General features: G+C 38.4%; 1 protein-coding gene across 2 annotated transcripts in view; it reads right to left on the bottom strand.

Annotated features, from left to right (window-relative positions):
• Positions 1 to 1688: 1688 nt before the first annotated feature.
• The window catches only part of LOC106938455 (myosin-10-like), a 35258-nt gene continuing 17318 nt past the window's right edge, over positions 1689 to 19628 (bottom strand). The window contains exons 4-6 of one of the 2 annotated variants that reach the window (XM_015020515.1): positions 5616 to 5643; positions 3427 to 3529; positions 1689 to 2334 (exon numbers count right to left, since the gene is read on the bottom strand). In XM_015020515.1, coding sequence (XP_014876001.1) covers positions 2215 to 2334; positions 3427 to 3529; positions 5616 to 5643 — 251 coding nt within the window. In that variant the 3' untranslated portion in view covers positions 1689 to 2214. The remainder of the gene's footprint in view (positions 2335 to 3426; positions 3530 to 5615; positions 5644 to 19628) is intronic. The other variant, XM_015020514.1, reaches the window with a different exon arrangement.

Here is a 19628-nt window from a genome sequence, read left to right on the forward strand (position 1 = left end):
AAAAAAAAACAAAGCCACGTTGTGCTAAGCTATACTCCATCAAGGCTGCTTTGCAGTCGCTTAAACGAACTGCTGAACAGAGGCATTTTTGTCAAGAGAATTCAACAAGTTTCAGGGGCCAAGACAAACACACAGATTGAGAAGCCGTGTTAAACCACGGAGGCACGAAGGAAGTGTGGCGGTCTGAACGCTCAATGGAGAAAAGTCACTTTGTGAGGACTTTCTCCTGCCCCCTACATTCCTCTGGTCGAGATCATATGAACCGTATAGAACGTGGTAAAGGAGTAACAACCAGTCAATCGCACAATGCCTTTTTCCGCAAACTTGCCCTAATCTCATTTTATGTCAAAGACTACAGAAGGACATTAGCCTTTGTAGCCAAATCTGGCCCATTTTTAAAATCTTAAAGCTTGGGTCCTAAAACATTTAATTCTCCAAGATTTTTCACCATTTCCATTTTCCATGATGATGGCAGAACAGAAACAACTTCTTCTGTAACCTGGATCATCTATGGACTCTGCATCACCCAGAATGAACAGTTTGTTTTGACAAGGCCCTGACTTGCTCCAGAGTTTTTTTTACTGCTCTTATTTATCTACTGTAAGACTATTAACAGTTACAAATATCATAAAACTAATTCTATCTCTTAAAAGTATTGCTAAACACAATTTCAAATGCTATAACAATGGGTGCCTAGTAGAGAAATCTTTACTAATCAGACAGCAAATTATCCGTTTCAATCTGGGTTTTCCAAGCATTGTATTGTACAAACTGCCAAACTCTGTCTTATTAAAGCTATATAAAGATCTACTTGACCTCAGTTTTGATTCAGCCTGGTGAGAATTTTGCTCAATAGGCTTATAGGCATCCAGTCTGGGCTGGTTTTCCTCTCATTTAAACAACTGGTTTTTCTACCAACACCAGCAGCTCCTCTTCTGTCAACGTTTACTTGATCTGTGGTGTTCCTCAAGTTACTATACTTGGTCCCTTGTTGTTTTCCATTTATATGCTTACTTTACCAGGTGTTATAAGGTATCTTAAGAGAATCTCCAGCCATTTATATGTAGGTAATGTTTAGTTGTATATTCCTTTTAAACCAAATCGATGTCCACCCTGACAGTCTGAACGATGTAGAGGACTGACTTGCTTCTGATTACATTTCAGTCAGATGAAAAGAAAACAGAGATTATAGCCTCAACTGAAATGTACTCAACATTAATTGCTTTTGGAGTCAGTTTTGACTCCAACCTAACACTGGTGAGGTCTAACCCAAGTCTTCTCCACTTCTTCCTGACCACATTTCAGTCACTGCTATGGCACTATTTTCTTTGCTCTCCCTCAATCCCTGCATTCCTCTGGCTGTAATGCAAAGCAGGAGGAAAGCTGCATTAAGGAGGTCAGGGTGGACAGTGCAGCTAGGCCAAGGAGCCGCAGAGGCACTGAGGTCCAGCTGCTAACTTTCGGCTACTGGATTTGAGCGTAATAACAGTGAACTCGGTCGTGTCTGAGCCAAATGTTTCAGGTTAAAGGAGTCATAAAGACTCACTCTGCATCTGCAGTTATTAGATTTGCCAACATTCGGTTCTGATTTAGGGGAGAAGGGAAAAAAAAGAAAAAAAAAAAAGAAAAACGGCAAGAACACAGACTGCAGAAAAAAAGGTGAGCAACAAAATACAGTTTGCCTAAAATTAAGAAAAACAGACATTGGAATGAGATTTTTATCCAAATAAAAATTTAGAATAAAACATTGAGATACAATATCCTAACTATAACACAAAATAAGATCAGATTAAATGGACCTCAAACTACAGGCATGCACTTAAACCTCTAACAAAATGAAAACATGCAGGAATATGCCATACATTTTATTTTATTTCATCAACTTGAATCAACAAATAGAAAATAAAGAAGATGGAGGAGAGTTGTTTGGTGCGGCTGCCATCTGATCTGCACACTGCTCAACATCACGGCTCCACAGACTCGGGCCCCATTAGAACTTCATAAATAGTCATTCTTTATTGTCAGGCATGTGTTTCTGATGAAGCCTTCATTCCAAACTGTTTTAATAAACCAGAACCAACTGATAAAACATCGTTTTGTTGTCACGAGTCTGCTGGGTTAATGCAAGAATCACTTCTTTCCATGTGAGAAGACTGAGCCAGCACAAACAAATACCTCACAACATCATAAGCTAACATTAGTCTGTCCACATCATTACAGAAAAGCCAGAGATTTAGAGAGGAGGGCATGCAGATCAGTACAAACATGAAAATAGACGACACCCTCGCCGGGGGATCCACTTGCCTGTAGCTTGAATGCTTTGGGAGAATCGGGCTGTGCATTTTGGATAAACAAATGCATGTGTTAAAAGGTGAAGTGCTCATGTCGCACACAAGCAACAGAAAACAGAAGAGTAGGAAGCCTGAGCGCTTCGAAGGCTGATGATTGTTACGTCATTTCTTACTTTCTTAAAAAATCAGAGCATGAATGATTAATTTCGCATTTTGAGAAAAACACCCACAATACTTTCAGCAACAGAAGTGAGAACATGTTAGCTTAAAAAATTATAGACGCTAGATTCTGTTTTGATTTGGCCATATGTGCTGAACCGTTGTTATCCTGAAAGATCGTATGACGGCCAATTTTCAGCTCACTGTTAAAATCCATCACATTTTCACTAAAATCACTGGTATTTCACAGATTTCCTAATATAATAAACTCCAAGTTCCCAGGGAGATTAGAAGAGAAAAAAGCCCACATCATCACAGATCCACCACTATGCCCAACTCTTTCTGTAAATTCATTCCTATTTTAATGTTAAACTTGAAGTGATTTTTTTTTTTTTTGGCTTTTGGTTTTGATTTTTCTGAAAAGACCAATATTATTCTCATCTCACTAAATAAGACTGTTTGAGGTAAATGTCAAGGTTACAATTGTCCTAAAAATTGTTGCTATTCAGATGCCATCTAATTGTTGCTACGGATACTCAGTGGTCCAAAAATGTCACCATTTGCAACATTTCTCTTAACAAGTGAGCTTTGGAGATTTTTTTAACTCCCTCGCCATCCTGCTTAATATGAATGTTGGCAAAAAAAAAAGTTTGGGTGATGTAATATTTATACACCAGAGAAACAGGAAGTCCTGGGTTACTAATTAGAAATCATTAGAAATTTTGATTGACTAAAACAAGCAGTTTTGGATAGTTATATCCTAAATAGATGGGGCTTGTGCCACCAGTGACATGTTGAAATTAGGATTTTTTAAATGTTACAGTATCAGATTATGGCTCTTTTGCAGCAGATTTCTTTATTACGAGGCTTTATAAGGCAGCTAATTTACCCGCAGATAGCTGATATGGGATGATTTGCAGGAGCAAAAAAAAAAGGGAAAGGAAGAGAGTAGGGAAATGTCGGCAGTAAGGCTCACAGGAATGTTGTGGTCTTTGCGTCCTTTGTGTGAGGAGGCAACATGGGCCAGGTACTGGATGACCTTCTTTGTGTTTTCCGTCTTGCCCGCTCCTGACTCACCTCTAAAAAGAAGAGTTTAGAAACAGAAACACATAGCGGCCAGTGAAGTATGAATGAAAGAAGAAAGCGGTTCTGCCAAATACCGTTGATATGGGGATGTGTGTAAAGTGTCCAAAGACTTGCAAGTTACAAACAGGAACATTGGAAAACCATGAAAAACATCCCCTAAAATTACTACTATTGTGGTGATGAGTGCCTGGACGAACACCAAAGTCATCAGGATTTTTATATATTTTATATATGCCTTGTTTGTGAGTGTTTGAGTGGAGAATGTTGTGGTCTGCTGAGTCCGTCTCCAACTTTCCAGGCTCTGCTTTTGGGTCGTCTCTAATGATAGCTGTGTACAGGCAGGGCCTTCCACAGTTTCCCACAGTCAGGTCTCGGAGCCAAGAGCAAAAACCCGGCCAGCAGCACTACATCCAGCTACATGCCAGTGGTTTTAGTGTAGCTGCTCATTAGTTCTACTGCACATAGTACACTGAGGTTTTTAGATGCTTCACTAGAATCCGAGGGGCGAGTCCTCGAAGGCAGAATGTAGGTCAAATTAAGCATCATTCTGTATTTGGTTTTAGGTTTTAAAGTTTCACAGCGAATCTGGAGTATGACTCCAGGAAATAATTCACAGATTATTGTAAATATTTCTGAAACTCTGCCTTCAGGACGTCGTGACAACATGACTCTTCTATCAACCCTCTAACAATGTCTTTACCAGTGTTGCATTGAGAAGCAGGTCCTATAATGAGCTCAGCAGATGCTCCACCAGGAGTTTGCTAATTGCTGCTGGCTAGTCTGAAGGAGCTGAGTGGGTGAATCGCTATAGGAGGGCTGCTCTGTGAGGCAGAAGCTTGGAAACTGCAGCTCCAAAGAGGCGTTTTCCACAGCTGAAAGGTTGCCATGGAGATTCAAGGATTTCTCAAACATGTATGAAATACCTGGCAACGCTCCAGGTCTGTATTTGATGAGGGAATAGACTTAGACTAATTTTATTGTCACTGCACAAAGACACAACAGTGAGATTGGCAACGAAATGCCGTTATGGCATTACGTTATAACTTTATATCATCTTATAGTATTATAACATAATTCAACAAAGTGAATTTTACATGACACTGCCTCTTTAAAATCCTAAGAAACTACAAGTTAACATCAGTAAAACATTTATGAACAAGGATAAAATACTAAAATTACAGAAAACCCATCAGACTATAATATACTCCCACAACATTCTTTTATACTGAAATTAATGGTTGATGCATAGAAACCTTTTAAATGGACAGATTGTTAGGGAGAATCCTGGTGCAGATAACTGAGACATTTTGGCAGTAAAAACTCTTTTGGTAAATAACAAAAAGCTGCAACAACATGACTGGCTTCATGCTGATTATTTTCAAACTTTTAGGGGATCCGCAGACATTTGATCAGGCGGTTTGGGGCTCCATGAATCACTTCATTGAGTTACTCTAGATGCTGTAGTTCCTGTAGGTTTCTCCAGACTCATCCACATTGCAGTCACTGAACGATTGTAGAGAAACTGATTTATTACCACCAACAAGGGAAGCTATTTTCAGCGTGGGTTTTGATGTCACTGGCAACACATGCCAAGCTGAAAGAAAGTGCCACTTAATGACGCTCTGACGTAGAGGTTGAGGGCGGGCCACCAAACCACACTCATAACTCCCTCAGTATTTGGCAGAACCGCTGAACAGACCCGCATCCGCAAAACCAACTATTTGTAACTCATCTTTAAATAAAACCCAGCAGGACGATGGGCATAGAGGGAGATGGAAAAGGGCTTTAATGAGAGAAAACAGAACCACATTAAAAAGAAGAAAGACATCCTGAAGTTCAGTTTTTTTTTTTAAGCCACTCTTTTTATGACGTTTTAAGTTATAAATACAGGCAGTGCAAGGACATGAACCGAGGTCAGAAGGTAAGAATATTAGGTGATAAATAATCTCTATCTGTTGAAGGTTCATTTACCAGCCCACTGAGCAGCTCCAGAACTAGAACCAAGTAGGAAACATTAACCAGCTGTCCTCAGACACGACCTTGGGAATAAAGCAGAGAAAAGACGAGGGCTGTACTCACGTGCAAAGAATCGATTGGTCCTCTCGATCTGTGAAGGAAAAGGAAAACTGTCAGTATTTCTGGTTCAACCACAACAACAAACATGTTCTACTGATCCAGCTGTGGATCCATAATTCATGATGACAGATAATACTGCAACTATTACCATACCTGGGTTTACTTGTTCTACAGCTACAACTAGCAATTATTTTAGTTATCGATACTCTATCGATTAGTCTGATAATTGGCACAATCTGCAGATTTTTATGTAACCACTTTCTCATATTTTATAGAATATGAGAAATGCATTAAAATATGCAAATAAACTAATATTAATTTAAGTAAATTAACATTTTATTATCTAAAATCCAGTTTCATAGTATTACTTTAGTGAATGCTTGATCATTTGTAGCAAAGTCATAGGGCTGTTCTGTTGATTATATTTTAAATTAACTTTATATCAGATAGAAAAAGGTGCTTGGTGGTAGATCTATTTATTTTTATTTTTATTTACAGAATTTGATCAGGTGAAGCTAAAATTGCCACTTGAGTAGTTTTGGGTAAAACATATACAGTCAAAGATGGCTTGTTTTTTTTCCTCTCTTAAATGCAAAATGTTTATATTTTTTCATACAATTTTGGCTTAATTATACTATATATTATATTTTCTTTCAGCAAATAGCCTGTTTTTTTTAGTCTCTTTACTCCAGCTCCATTAATAAATTATGAATAGATGACATCCTAACTTGATGCTTCAAAGTTGGGCTTACTGAGTGTTGACAGTGTGTTTTACAGCCGCCGCTCAGCCTGGCACAGAAACTCTAAAGGTCAAAGCCGTGCTGCGTGCTGACCCGACGCTGACTGCCAGAGCAGTAACCAAAGCTCAGACAGCTTTCATCTCCGCAGACTTCCCTCCAGGTCCAACTGACAGGTTTAGTGTTGCCCCCTGAAACGGGTAAACTCTCAACTCTAAAACACCTCCTGTGCACCACAGTAAACTTTAAAGACAACATTCAACAAGAAGACAACGTGTTTGATACGTTCAACGTACCGACCGCCGTTTCTCATTTCACTAATGAGCGCGCAGGATGATTACAGTGGGGAAAACATTTCTTTTACATTGTTTTGGTTACTTTGTCCTAAGTTTTGTTTATAGGCATATTGGCAATTAAAAGAGCCAACAGTAGAATATTTTATTTCATCAGGTAATTTTAATTTGTATCAACAAGCACATTAAATAAACCTTGAACTACTTATCTAAATACAAGATAATGTCTCAATAAATTTCAGGTACTGTCCTGGAGATCCCGATCCATGCATTTTCAAATAATTATAATCTGAGTCCCCAAAGAGTCTGAGTACTAAAAATCTCAAACTGCATTGCTTGAAATACAGCAATAGAGGCTTTGGACAATATCCTGGTAATCTAGCAAATCTAGTTTTCTACACCAATATGTGTTTTTCACCTTTTTACAATGACAAACGTATCGAATGGAAGAGGAGTGTAATGCCTACAGCTCCCTGTCTGTGTCATTTGACCTTTCCTGTCTGCTGCGCTCAGATGTCCCAGCCGTCACAGAAAGCAGCTGAAATGCCATCATTGAACTTTATGGCATTTAAAGCAAAGAAAAAATGTTATGAAGCAGGAAAACAGTGTCTTTCCAAGTTCAGTCCACATAAGGTTATGTGGACTAAAGTCTTGGTGGACATTCACTGAAACATGACCCAGAACAGCTTGGCTTTGTAATACACAGATCAAAACGGACAAACATGCTAACATTAGCCTAGCATTTCTCAAACAGCAACACTGGATCACCGTATTGAGACAACAGTTAGGATACAATATTGCATAATGTAATAAATCTCTGGCTTATTGACTCTGGTACCGTGTGAAAAATTCTGATAGAAATAATTTTTTTAAAAACATCTCGTGTTCAAATGATGTTATGTGCTAGCAACTGAAGGCAGATGCTAACACATACATGTTCATGGTAAAAGACATTGCAGACAGGCTTTGTGTTGAGCTGTAAACGTCCCATCGAATGAACGTGTCCTTGAAAGCCTCATGATCTGAGCGGGTTACCAGAACTGACAGATCCACAGACATTTCCTCACACCTTCCTGGTGGCTCAGACAGCTTTAAGGTGTTATCTTTCACCAGAAATATGACCTTTTACTCAAACACTGAAGTGTAAACCCCCGGGTAAGCGGCTAAGGTTTGTAACTAAGGTGGCACAACTTTCGAAAATCTTGTGATTGTTGTTATAACTTTGGTAAATACTGCGATGACAAGATCAGTTGTGATATCGGTCGTATGTCTGAGACCCTGTCCAACTGATTAAATATTACATTACCGTGTAAAATTAAAGTTTTTAACATTTGGGATATATTAGTCAACAATTTCTGCACCCAAAACAGGCTGTTGTGATATGATTATCACACACACTGATGATGATATGCCCAGACTACCTTTTAACAAGTAAATCTGCCTAACTGTGTACATCAGATTATTATCCAATAAAAACGTTTCCATTTCCAATGAAGGTCTGTTTGTACAGTGAACGTAAACCAGTCAGGTTGACACATCTGCAAAAATACTAAGAATAAAACTTGCAAGCTTGTCTTCTGAATGATGAATGAGCTGCTTATTTTAAAATGTGCTGCGTCCCTTGATAACAAAGCTTTATTACTTTTCCTGTTCTTATTTTGTAGGCAGCTCTCCACAGGCCTGATGGTGATCAAATGTTTGGGAGACTGTGAAATCCACAATATGCTAATCAAAGTCACATCATCAGCTAAGAATTACATGATTGAGCAGAAGAGGAATTTAATCACTAACCTCATCCTCTGACACTCACATATGTTTATAATCTTTTAAAAAAAAAACAAATTCCTCTGTGACTAATTTAACAGATTTGACCTTCGGTGCTAAAAAAAAAAAAAAATCAAAAATGTTCCGTTAATGGAAGAAAGTCCCCACATACTCTTGTGAGGTTTAATAAAATAGTTTTATGAAAACAATCCTTCTGATTTTGTAGAAAACAGAGCTGAACCGTAAGTGGCTGTAAGAGTAATAACAGCTCTACTAAATTATTCTCATTTATACTTTTAGGAAGCTAACTTAAAGTAAAATAAAAATATTCTTTGAATGTAACTTATCAGATGGAAATGATCCATGGAAACACTTGGTTCTGTTTGATGTGTGTATCTAATATGTGCTGGTTCTTTGTACTTGGATCATGTTCAGTCACATCGCAAAGTAATTTGTTTTGCCATGTTACAAAGATTCAGGTACTTAATCGATGCAGCGTTTGTTATTTGACTAATCATGAGAGATGAACAAAAAATAGTGTAGAAAGTGTGCGTTGTTTTGGAAAAATGTTTATAGAAAATCTAAAAAGTGCGGTGTATTTATAGTGAAATTATAAAACCACTGCAAATCTATTTATGTACGTCTACCAGCTTTCGGCATCTATTGGGTGGAAGTTTTGCCTATTTTGATTTAGCTGAAGTTCAGTCGGATGGACCAACACCTCCACCTTTAGATCAGGTCACAGAGTCATAAATATTAAAATTCATACTGGCCAACTCTGGCTACCCCTATGAACATTTTACAGAGGCACTACAGCATAATTTCAAATTATTTGCGTAAAAATGAGTCTTTTTGTTGATTTTTTTTTATAGATCATGTCTAAAATATTCAAAAGAAATGCAGCTTTTGAAGCTGAAATATCTAACATTGGATTGGATTGACGTTTGCAAACCAGCCAATCCAGAAGCAGCGTTCATGCTCCTTGATGCTGATTGGGTGGACCGCAAGAGCAGAGACAAGGAAGACCATCCGAAGATGCTTTCCACTGTGCGTATATTAATGCATGTCGATGTATATCAGGGGTTTGAACTATTAAAACAGGAAGTTATAAGCTTTTTGGGGTCTAAAAGTTCAGCTTTGATTTCATCTGTTCAACCTCCTTCCACATGTTTGTTGTCTCTCTTACAAACTGCAAACATCTTATACTTTTCTTTTTTTGCCAATCTTCCATAAAGGTCTGAATCTCAAAAACAATATACCACATCTAGTTCAGAACTACTCTCTACTTTGTGTTGGTCTGTCGTATAACATAGTAAACATGCAGAAAAAGCTCAAATAATGTTGCAGGCCGCTGTGGAGAAGCCCCTGGATCCAGTTTACCCAGAATGCCTTGCTAGCAAGGCTGGAGTGAACCAATAAAACAGAACACGTTCCTCCCTTCCAGTAGCTTATTACCGCCTCAGTAAATCTTCTCTCCTTTTGTGTTTCACCTTTCCCTCAGTTGCCCTCATTTCCTTTTTTTTTTTTTTTTTTTTTTTTCCCCCTGAATGGGGGGAGGGGGGATTTCCCCTAAAACTACCACCCTGACTAAAGAGATTAGAAACATGCCGTTTCTCTGCAACAGATGGTTTTCATTTGAGCACCATTATTGGTTTTAGCTTCTTTTATAATTTCCTCTACAACTCGCAGCCAATTATTCAGGCAGACTGATGAACTTTGAAAACAAAGTCCCTGATACGAAACTGCGGCATATATCAGGGCCTAACGTTAGCAGGAAGTTACAAAAACAATGTTTTTTTTGTTTTGTTTTGTTTTGAGATTATGCAGCATTTCCAGATGTAGAGAGCACAGGTGGCCGTAAATGTCAAAGCGCAGGCTAATACAATAATGTAGGTACTTCTTGAATTTCATTGGACGCCATGTCAAGCTTTGTGACTTGTTGACAGATGTACAGTCATGGAACATAAATCTGTTCTTTATTATATTTTTTGCCATTTAGAGTTCCCTTTTCTGCTAAATAATCTATTCCAAGTCATGAATTTCCTTCTTGCAGCCACTCACCACTAAACTGGAAGGAAATTCTAAGAAAGAAAAACAAACTAAAATATTTGGTTGTAAGTAGAGTTAATTACACATGATTTGTTTTAAATGTGCTAATGTCTTTAATTTGTTGCTAAACACTGTGACTTCAGATGGGCAGATCGTGAAATTGCCTTCGGCAGCCGCGGATCGTGGATCCAGAATGTGAGAGAAAACATCCAATTCAACTCTCGACAAAGAAAGCCCCGAAGATACCCAACCACAGCCGCAAAAAAAAAAAAAAAAAAAAACATTCCCCACATATCCAGCCGAAACCAGACCTTACCCGGGGGTGGGGGGGAAAGAAAAACAGATTTTTACCACACGGACCCTCATTGCACTCATTTGTTGTCAATAGTTGCACTGTTAAGCACAATCGGCGAAAAAAGTTTCTTCTCAGATTAGGGATGAATTACAATTATTATCACAATATGGTTTAGATGATGCTAAACCCTGATATGAGAAAAACAAATCCGTCAGTCAAACTATTAGATCACACAGATGCTAAATAGTGACTGAACTTCAAAATAATCTGCAGGCCACACCAACACTAAATAAAAATAGGTGTTGAGTATTGAAACGTTAGACCGAGATTCAAGGACTAGTGACTGGACGAGCGGTACTTTAAATACATGGCACATTTCCTTTTTATATATTTATAAAAAATACAGAACAATGTGACGGGGAGCTCTGTTAAACAATCAGTATTTATAGTCATGAGTCAGGATTCATTCATTTCATTATCCGACAGAATCAAGAAGACAACAAGGATAACAATAACAAATGGACAATGACAATGGCTGACAGTAATTATAAGTATATTGCAAATGCAAATCAATCATTACATTGGTATTCATGGAGGAGGGATTAGCACAGCAGCCTGTTAGCGCAGCATTGTTACTTTTTAGACTAAGAATAAATAATGAACAATGTGAACAGCAAACGTTAAAAGAAAGCATTTAGGAGAAAATAAGTCATTAACTTACATGTCTAACTGAACTCAAATGTTGGCAGAAATCAACATAGAAAGTTGTTTTGCAGCCACGTCTTAGAAACATATTTACAACCAAATTACCCAATCTTTAACGAGGGCAGCCATAATAAAATCCATCGGCCTTTTGCCAATTATGTAGTCAAACCGTAGCTTTCACAAGCCGAGGAAGTTTTGATTCATACAGGATGACTTTGCTTTAACGCTCCGTTGGTTTAACACCTTATCGCCAATCCAAAATCCAGATAATTTGCTCTCTACAAACATGCATTTTGTTTAATCCATCATTTGACTCTGAAATCCTGGAAAAGCTAGCTGTTGGCTGTTAACATCTCCACAATCTGCACACTCTAAAATGAAATCCATGATGGAGCTTAGTCTATTTTGCACAGAATAATGGGCAAAAATTGGACACCTACCCAAAGACTTGCAGAAAAACGTCATTCTACAAAGTATTGACTCAGAGAGGATACAATGCACAGCAAACATTCACAACATCTATTTGTAGCAAAAAGACTTGGAAAAACAACACACAATTTTCCTCGTATAGTTTTAAAACACATCCTACTTTTACATTCTGTGACAAAATGTGAAGAAACGACACAGACAACTGTTTCTATAAGGAAAACTAAAATTTTCAATTTCACTTTTACTAACCCCCCAAAATAGCTACTTTATGCTAAGCGACAAAAGCTATAAAACAAAAATGATAAAGACGGTTGGCTTCACAACATGACGTTTAATCTTCTGGGATCCTGGCAGTTGGATGTACCACAGCTTTTCCACAAAGTGTTTGCGCAGTTTGCTTCATAAAAGAAGTCATAAAACGCAGCAGCGCACAGTGAAAATCCAAACGTCATGGCAACCTCCGGACACACATGGGAAATCCTGAACGCCAGCCAGTGGCCGCTCTTACATAAACTATTATGTGTTGTCCAAATCGGCTAAGCCTCGCTCACGGACACACACGTTCACGCAAACCTAACTCCCCGATCGCGGTGGAATACGACGACTGTTTTAGCACAAAGGTGAAATGAAAACGTCCCCCCTGATTGCTCGTAAAGAGTCGGAGCAGAGGCGGGACGGAGTCCAGGGCTGCTTTAAAACCAGATGACCGAAGCAAGTGAGAGTGAGACAGAGCTCATTCACATTCCCAGACAGCAGAAGCAGCGATCTGGAGAGTGTCCTGATCTGAGGAGACCTGCAGAGTATAAATGTCACATTAAGCGATAACAACTGTGAAAACATCCAGCCTGTTTGTAGGGATTAAGTGGACACATCGTTTTGTATGTTGTTTAATAATGGAATAAAAAGCTCATTTCTATCAGGAAAAAAGTCAACTAACTTCAGAGCTAAAACAGGGAAAAAAGCAATGACATTTCTCATTTATTATGATCAAATAAGTTCTTTGATTCACTTTAGTCTCCCAGACTGCCAATACAGTTTGAACTAGAAATGCACCGATATAAAAAAAAAAGTTAATTTTGCTGTTATGGCAGCAGATAACCAATATTTACTGATATTATATATGATACTGTTCCCTCTGGGATGTTGTGATATATTTTTTTGAGGTAGTTGCAGCCTATAATTACTGATTTTGAAGCACCTTTTTCAGAAAGTAGTGGTCAAAGTTGTACATTTTCACACATAACCTTCCCAAAAAAAATAGTTAATATTCAAAGTGAAAGTAACTTTCAAGTGGGCCTGTCACAATAAGGAACAAATCAGTTAGTCACATGATAAATGAAAGCAAGCTCAGTAATTTCCATTTGCATGATTTATTATTTTTCTTTTCTCTCTTTCTACCAAAACTGAATGACAAAAGTCTTCAGCCTGCTGCTTCGGTCTAAACTCGCCCTTTTTTTAAAAGGATAATTTTATTTACAGAGACTTCATAATTCATTTAATCTGTTGTTTTATTTATTTTGGAAATTTAAAATGTCTTCAGGTTCCAGGATTAAAAGTTCATTAGAATGTTTGTGACAATAAGATTCACATATTGGTTGTTAATATTGGCCAAATGGTCGACCTCTATCGGCTGATACAGATGTCGGTGCCGACATGTTGTATATCCATCGTTTGAACCCTGATGAATTGCTTCAAATGTGGAAAATGTGACTTTGGTGTAAAAGCAATCAAAGCTCTGCTCTGTTATGCTTAGATTTTCCACTGCCATCAACAACAAGGTGATTCTTAAAAATGTGCTAATTTTTCCTATATATGCAACAGATGCAAGAGAACATGGAAAAAAACACATTTTGCTTTAAACTGAAGTCTGAAAATCTTTCTTCAATCAGTCCATCTGCATGCGCAATTTGGAGATGTGCATAATTCACCATCGCTAACAGCTCCATTACACAGGAAACGTAGCGAATAGCATGAAGTTCAGTCATGGCACTGTACTTATTTGCTCTTCATTTCTACGACTCAATGAGATTTTTGTGGGTGTAGCTGCAGGACCTCTAAGAGTTACAATATATTAAAACACTTGTAGTCCTGTCAGCCTGGTGTGGGCGTAATGAGGTCGTAGCCTTGGCCTTTGAGCAGCTGCCCTCTCCTTCATCAAATTATCTGATGAATGAATAGTGTGCAAATACCACATGTAAAATATGAACTGACACTGCTGCTACCGGGCTCCTGTTTGTAGCCGATAATTAACAAGCACAATCCCACCACAACAGGGGTTTTTTGCTGTTGCTGTTGTTTTTGCGTGCTCAAAACAGTCATGGAGGTCTCACACTTCATCAAACATAATGGGGCTCAAACTGCTTTCTTTTTGCACCCCGACATACTTTTCTCAACACTATGCACAGACCACCCATGCTGAAGCTGGTTTTTAATGTCGTGGTCGTCGTCTGGTGTGAAGGAGGGAGGAAACTACTTTTCCAGACAATCATGTATAATTTATAGAGAAATTGACTGTGAGGAAGAAAAGACAGATTTGCATTCTTTAAAATCTAAGTAAGCTTATTTTTACAAAGAGCCTTGCGTTCATGAGGCAGAATCAAATCGGTGTAAAATTTCAAATTTGGACCGAATCCAAACTTCATGCTGACATGGTATGCGATCTTAAACAATGAGAAGTTTAGCCTACATTTGGAACTAAATACAGCTTTAATGCAAATGATGACTTACAAAAATGTAGATATCCAACTTAAGTTTGTTGAAAAAGGAAAAAAAGAAGTCCAGTTGTGAAAGAATGTAAAAGTCATTTAATAAATAGCTGTCTGTACATTCAGTGAGTATTTTTTAACATGAAATAATATTAAACCTCTTTCACATGAATGCAATCTGGCAGTATTTAGGGTTATTTAGGGTATTCAGAAGTTATTGTGATAAACGATAATATTATTGTTTGACAACATTTTCAAGTAATGTAATGGTAAAGGTATAATAAAACAAGAACACATTCTCAAAGATAAATAAACTTCAAATTCTGAGGAACATTTAACACTGGGAGACGTTTGAAATATCCAAAATAAACAAACAGAAGAACAGAAAGAGCAAAGAAAATGAATTATGAGCCACCATTAGTCACAATTTTTACCAAACCTCATGACTTCTGTCTTTCAGTTTTGGTAGAGAGAGAGGAAAGAGAAACATGATAAATTATCCAAATGGAAATTATTGAGCCCATTTTAAATGATTGTGTGATTCATTCTTGTCTGGAGGACCAGATTTGGCTCCTGGGCCTTGAGTTTGACAGACATCTGTTGCTCTAAGGTACAATCATTTACAGCCACTGAGCATCTCTGTTGAACCAGCTGCCAATTAGGCATTCGCAGGGCAGAAGAAGAGAAGGCCAGGACGCCCACAGAGGTGACTGGATGTGAGCTGGAATTTGGACGGACCTGGTTTAACTCACTCTTTGCACACGGAGCTCTTTGGTAAGAAACAAGCAATGTTTTCAGCAACAACAAAAACGTCACAGCAAAAGAAAATACAGGGATGGGTTGAGGTTCTTTTGTTTCTATTTATTCAGCAGTTCTGGCTCTTGCCAATCAGTGACAAAACGTCTGGAGTGGCGTTGTGATATATGACGGGGGGTTCGAGTGGTGCAACCTTCTCACACGTCAGCAAATCACCATATGGAGAGGCGACAGTAAATTCCTCTGCCATTCGCAGGATGCTCCCTTGTGGAAGGAAATACTTCTCAGGAGAGCGAAGAGGCAGAACGGGCGTGGTGGGAAGGTATCCGATAACAGAACGCGGAGGGGAAAACGGAGATATCAGAGAGGAACACCAGCGATGCCACAAAGGGTGAAAATAGAGAGAGGGAAAAAAGGAATAAAATGGGAAAATACGCATCAGCGGATGTGGTCAACCCAACAGCTGACGTGTTGGCAAATAAATCTTTAGAAACGTTCCAGGACTTGTGAGTTAGTAGCAGATTGTGATGCCAGTTGGCAGCTGGGATCAGAGACAGAAATAGACGCTCATAATGGGTGGTGGAATGTCTCCACCCTCGAGGAAATGACAGCAGAGAACGGGGAACCACCTGGGGGAGCGTTTGAGGGGTGCAGACAGATCCAACACACACGCAGCCAGAGACACACACATAGATAACAACGTGCAAGTCTTCTATGATTTTAATCATAATTTAAAAGCTAAGTTCTAGTAGCTTTAATAAGCCAAACTTTAATGCAGTCACAGTTGACCAAACTAAGAGACACAACTAGGGATAAAGAGTTTTAAGCCTTTATTTTATTTATTTATTTTTTTTTTAGAAAAATGTTAAAAGATGCAAATTAGGACTGTTGTTAAAGAATATTTTTGTAATCGACTACTGTATCGATTTTTCTTACAACTAATCGATTAATCGGATGAAATAAATTAAATTCCTTTATAAATAAGAAAATAAACATTGTATTGCTTAAAATCCAATAACAGCATTCCTTTAGTGAACGCCTGACCATTTGCAGCTTAAAAAAAATAAAAAATCGACATGTGAAAAGCTCGTCGGACCGGAGTTTGCTTTTTTGGCCTGTGACAGAGTTCAATTGCGTGGTCACACCTCCCAAAACGAATTAGACTTTCTAGACAAATGAACGAGAGTTAATTTAAAACGGATTATACAGGGTTGGTGTGAATGCATCATGACATCGAACCGGCTGCTTCCAAGGCAAACGTTTCCAGTCATCTGAGGCTATAATACACGTTTCCAGGTGCAAGAAGTTGGTCGACTATGAAACACGGATGTGAAGCAGATCCATAAAAGAACTCAATACCGCTTAGTGATTCCCCTTAAAACGCATTCTTTAATTATTTTTCCGTTTATACAGAAAATATGAGTTTTTAAAGAGAAATAAAGGCACTGCTATATTTTTAAAATGTTATGTTTTTCTCTATTTTAATAGCTAATTACTTTGACAAAGTTTTCTTTATCTTTTGCTTTGGTTTAGTGTTTCATTGGTTCCAATGTGTTTTTATGAATGGAAACAAAAACTATAATAACTTGTTTTAAATACTGCATAATGGTGCGGACCTTAGATGGTTTAATGCAGTTTTAGCTTCTGAACTATTTCTCATAAAAACAACCCAACTTCAAAGAATCTGAATTACCAATTCAAGTATTTACTCACTGATAAATCACAGTTTTCATACATCTATGTGTTGATATTTTTAGTTGCCAGCTAGTTCTCCAAGTGGTAAAGTGAGCCTGAAGGCCAGCAGTTTCCTACTGTTCAGCCCAATGTACAATAAACTTCACTTACAGTAGAAAACCTTTAGTTCATGGAAGATCTATGAAGTGAACACAGATGAAAATTTGACAATGGCTTTGAAATTTCCCTGAAGAAAAATACAATTTAGAAAGTTAAGCAAAAACAGTGAAGAAAGGATGACTGCACATGTGGCAGGTAAAATATTTCCCATATTACATCGATTTACTTTAGTCTGCGTCCTGTCAGCCTGGATTTGACTTCTAAGACTTGTGCTATGCTGAGCTTTGCTCTACAGAAAAAAAATCAGATGGGCTTCTGGAGTCTTTCCCTTTTCAAGCCCCACAAAGCACATTTTTCAAATGCTTCTCATGCAGGGGTGAAATGAGAAAAGTCTGGAAAGAGAAAAAAAAAGGTGGGGGACATAACAGACTGGGGAAGAGAGACTGGTGTAGCAGAGAACCACATGTTTCACAAGCTGGGGTACTGGGAAGATGAGATAAACATCACTGGGCTTTAAAGACGAGTCTTTCTTTGAGTCAAAATTAGATTAGGTCTGAGAATCTGTTCCAGCCATTCTACAATGATGTAATGACACTGAGGTATTTGTGGTAACACTGAAATGGAAACGTATTTAAGCCCCAAATTGGACTGAATGGTACTACAGATTCTGAAGGTCGATAGGCGATAGAGAAAGGCAGAGAGTGCCGCATGCAGACCGGAGAGGCTCGGCCACACGCAGACATAACCTGCTGCTTTTTGGTTCAGAAAGCAAACACCGGTTCCGACAAAAACTAACGGCGGGAAAACATTCAGCCGCTTTCTCGTTTCCCACAACAGGGAAGGAGGGCGTTCCACTCTGTCGCTCATCACAGCATCATCTATCATTCTGTCCAAACACACCGCGCTGAGCTGAATACTTTTGGCAAGAAGAGAAGGTTTATCAAATACGATGCTTCAACTTTTACATAGAGTTTCTGAATTAGGGTTCCAGAGTCTCTTGCATGTTTCTAACATAAAGCAAAAACACGAGAATAAACTTGTAGAATGGAAAGGAACCAGTTATAATCTTCTTGACAATAGATTACAGACCACATGCTTCAAACTCGAGACCCGCTGTAGCTTTCTATGTGGCTTCAAATTACATTAATAAGTCCCTCTAGTTTTTCACAACTCTGAAAAATTCACTAAAAATCAACAAATCCCCACATTTCTTTCTGATTTTATTGAAAGATTTTCTCAGAATTGGTCAAAAACTTTGGGTTTTATTGAATGCTGCCTCAGCCTCGCTTGATGTTGAGTTATAGTCCGTAACCTAAACAGCGATTAATAAAAAGTCACATTTAAAGTCATACATTAGTGCAAATATCATAAAAAATTCCTTACAAATATTTCTAAATTAGCACCACAAAATTGGTGATTTTGATTACAAAAAACCACAAAACAATCACACAATCCTGGAGGGAAAACTATTCATTAACAGTTTAGTGGGTTTTATCAATATATTCTGGCACAACTGAACGTTCAGATTTTTGATAAGGCAAAAAATGAAGCAGAGTTTGACGCTCCTGTTACGGAGGAATCATTTTTCATGGACTTTGTGTGTCTTTGATTTCTGTAGGAATTGTGGTCTACTCCTTAAAACCTTTTTTCAGTTTATTTATGTTTTGAGGCATTTGAGACCCATCAGGTCTCGACTCTTTCCTCTTTTTAGTGGATGTGCTGCTGTGATCAAAGTCCCTGTTGTGTTGCATGATCCAATAGTAGCAAGTCTGCAGCTGCCGGACAGGTGGCTTCAAATATAACTTTGGGATGGACAACGTAAAACCAAAAAAAGAGGAGAGAGGCTGTTTGTGCTGAAATGACTTTGTTTGGTTTTCTTCAAACATGGGCAAGTATTTCTCCTTCGCTCTCATTTCTGGACATTGTTCCAGATGTCTGGTGGTTCATTTAGTCTTGCTGTCTGATTTGATTTTAATGGCACAAGGCTTTCTGCTTATAATAAGAGCGTCGAGATCGTGATATATTGAGCAGTTAACCTTGATACCGATAAATGGCATAACATGGCGCCGCTTCAACTTTTGAAATTTTCTCCATTTTCTTATCCTCTGTTTCAACCAGTTCTTGTCACAGCCTGTTAGGGGCGGAGTCACGTTTCTGCAGACTGTACACAGCACAGAGTCTTAAAGGGACATGAGAGTAGCCTGTCTTTACATAGCCTTTTCTTTTTAAAAGGTTTTCTTGGCCTTTATTTGACAGTGAACTGACAGGGAAGTGGGAAGACTTGCGGCAAAGGTCACCAGGCCAGGAATCGAACCTGCGACAACCTCGTCGAGGACTAAGGCCTCCATATGTAGGTTGTGCTTAACCCCTGCGCAACCACAGCAACCTAGCCATTCCATTTAAAACATCGTAAACACCAACATGGGCAAAGTGACGTCAGTCATTGACATAAATGTTTGTCCATTACTCAGGTCAACAAAAGATACATT

This window comes from Poecilia latipinna, unplaced genomic scaffold (genome assembly GCF_001443285.1).
Source record: "Poecilia latipinna isolate Pla-1442-1.1 unplaced genomic scaffold, P_latipinna-1.0 Scaffold2597, whole genome shotgun sequence".
Taxonomy (NCBI): Eukaryota; Metazoa; Chordata; class Actinopteri; order Cyprinodontiformes; family Poeciliidae; genus Poecilia; species Poecilia latipinna.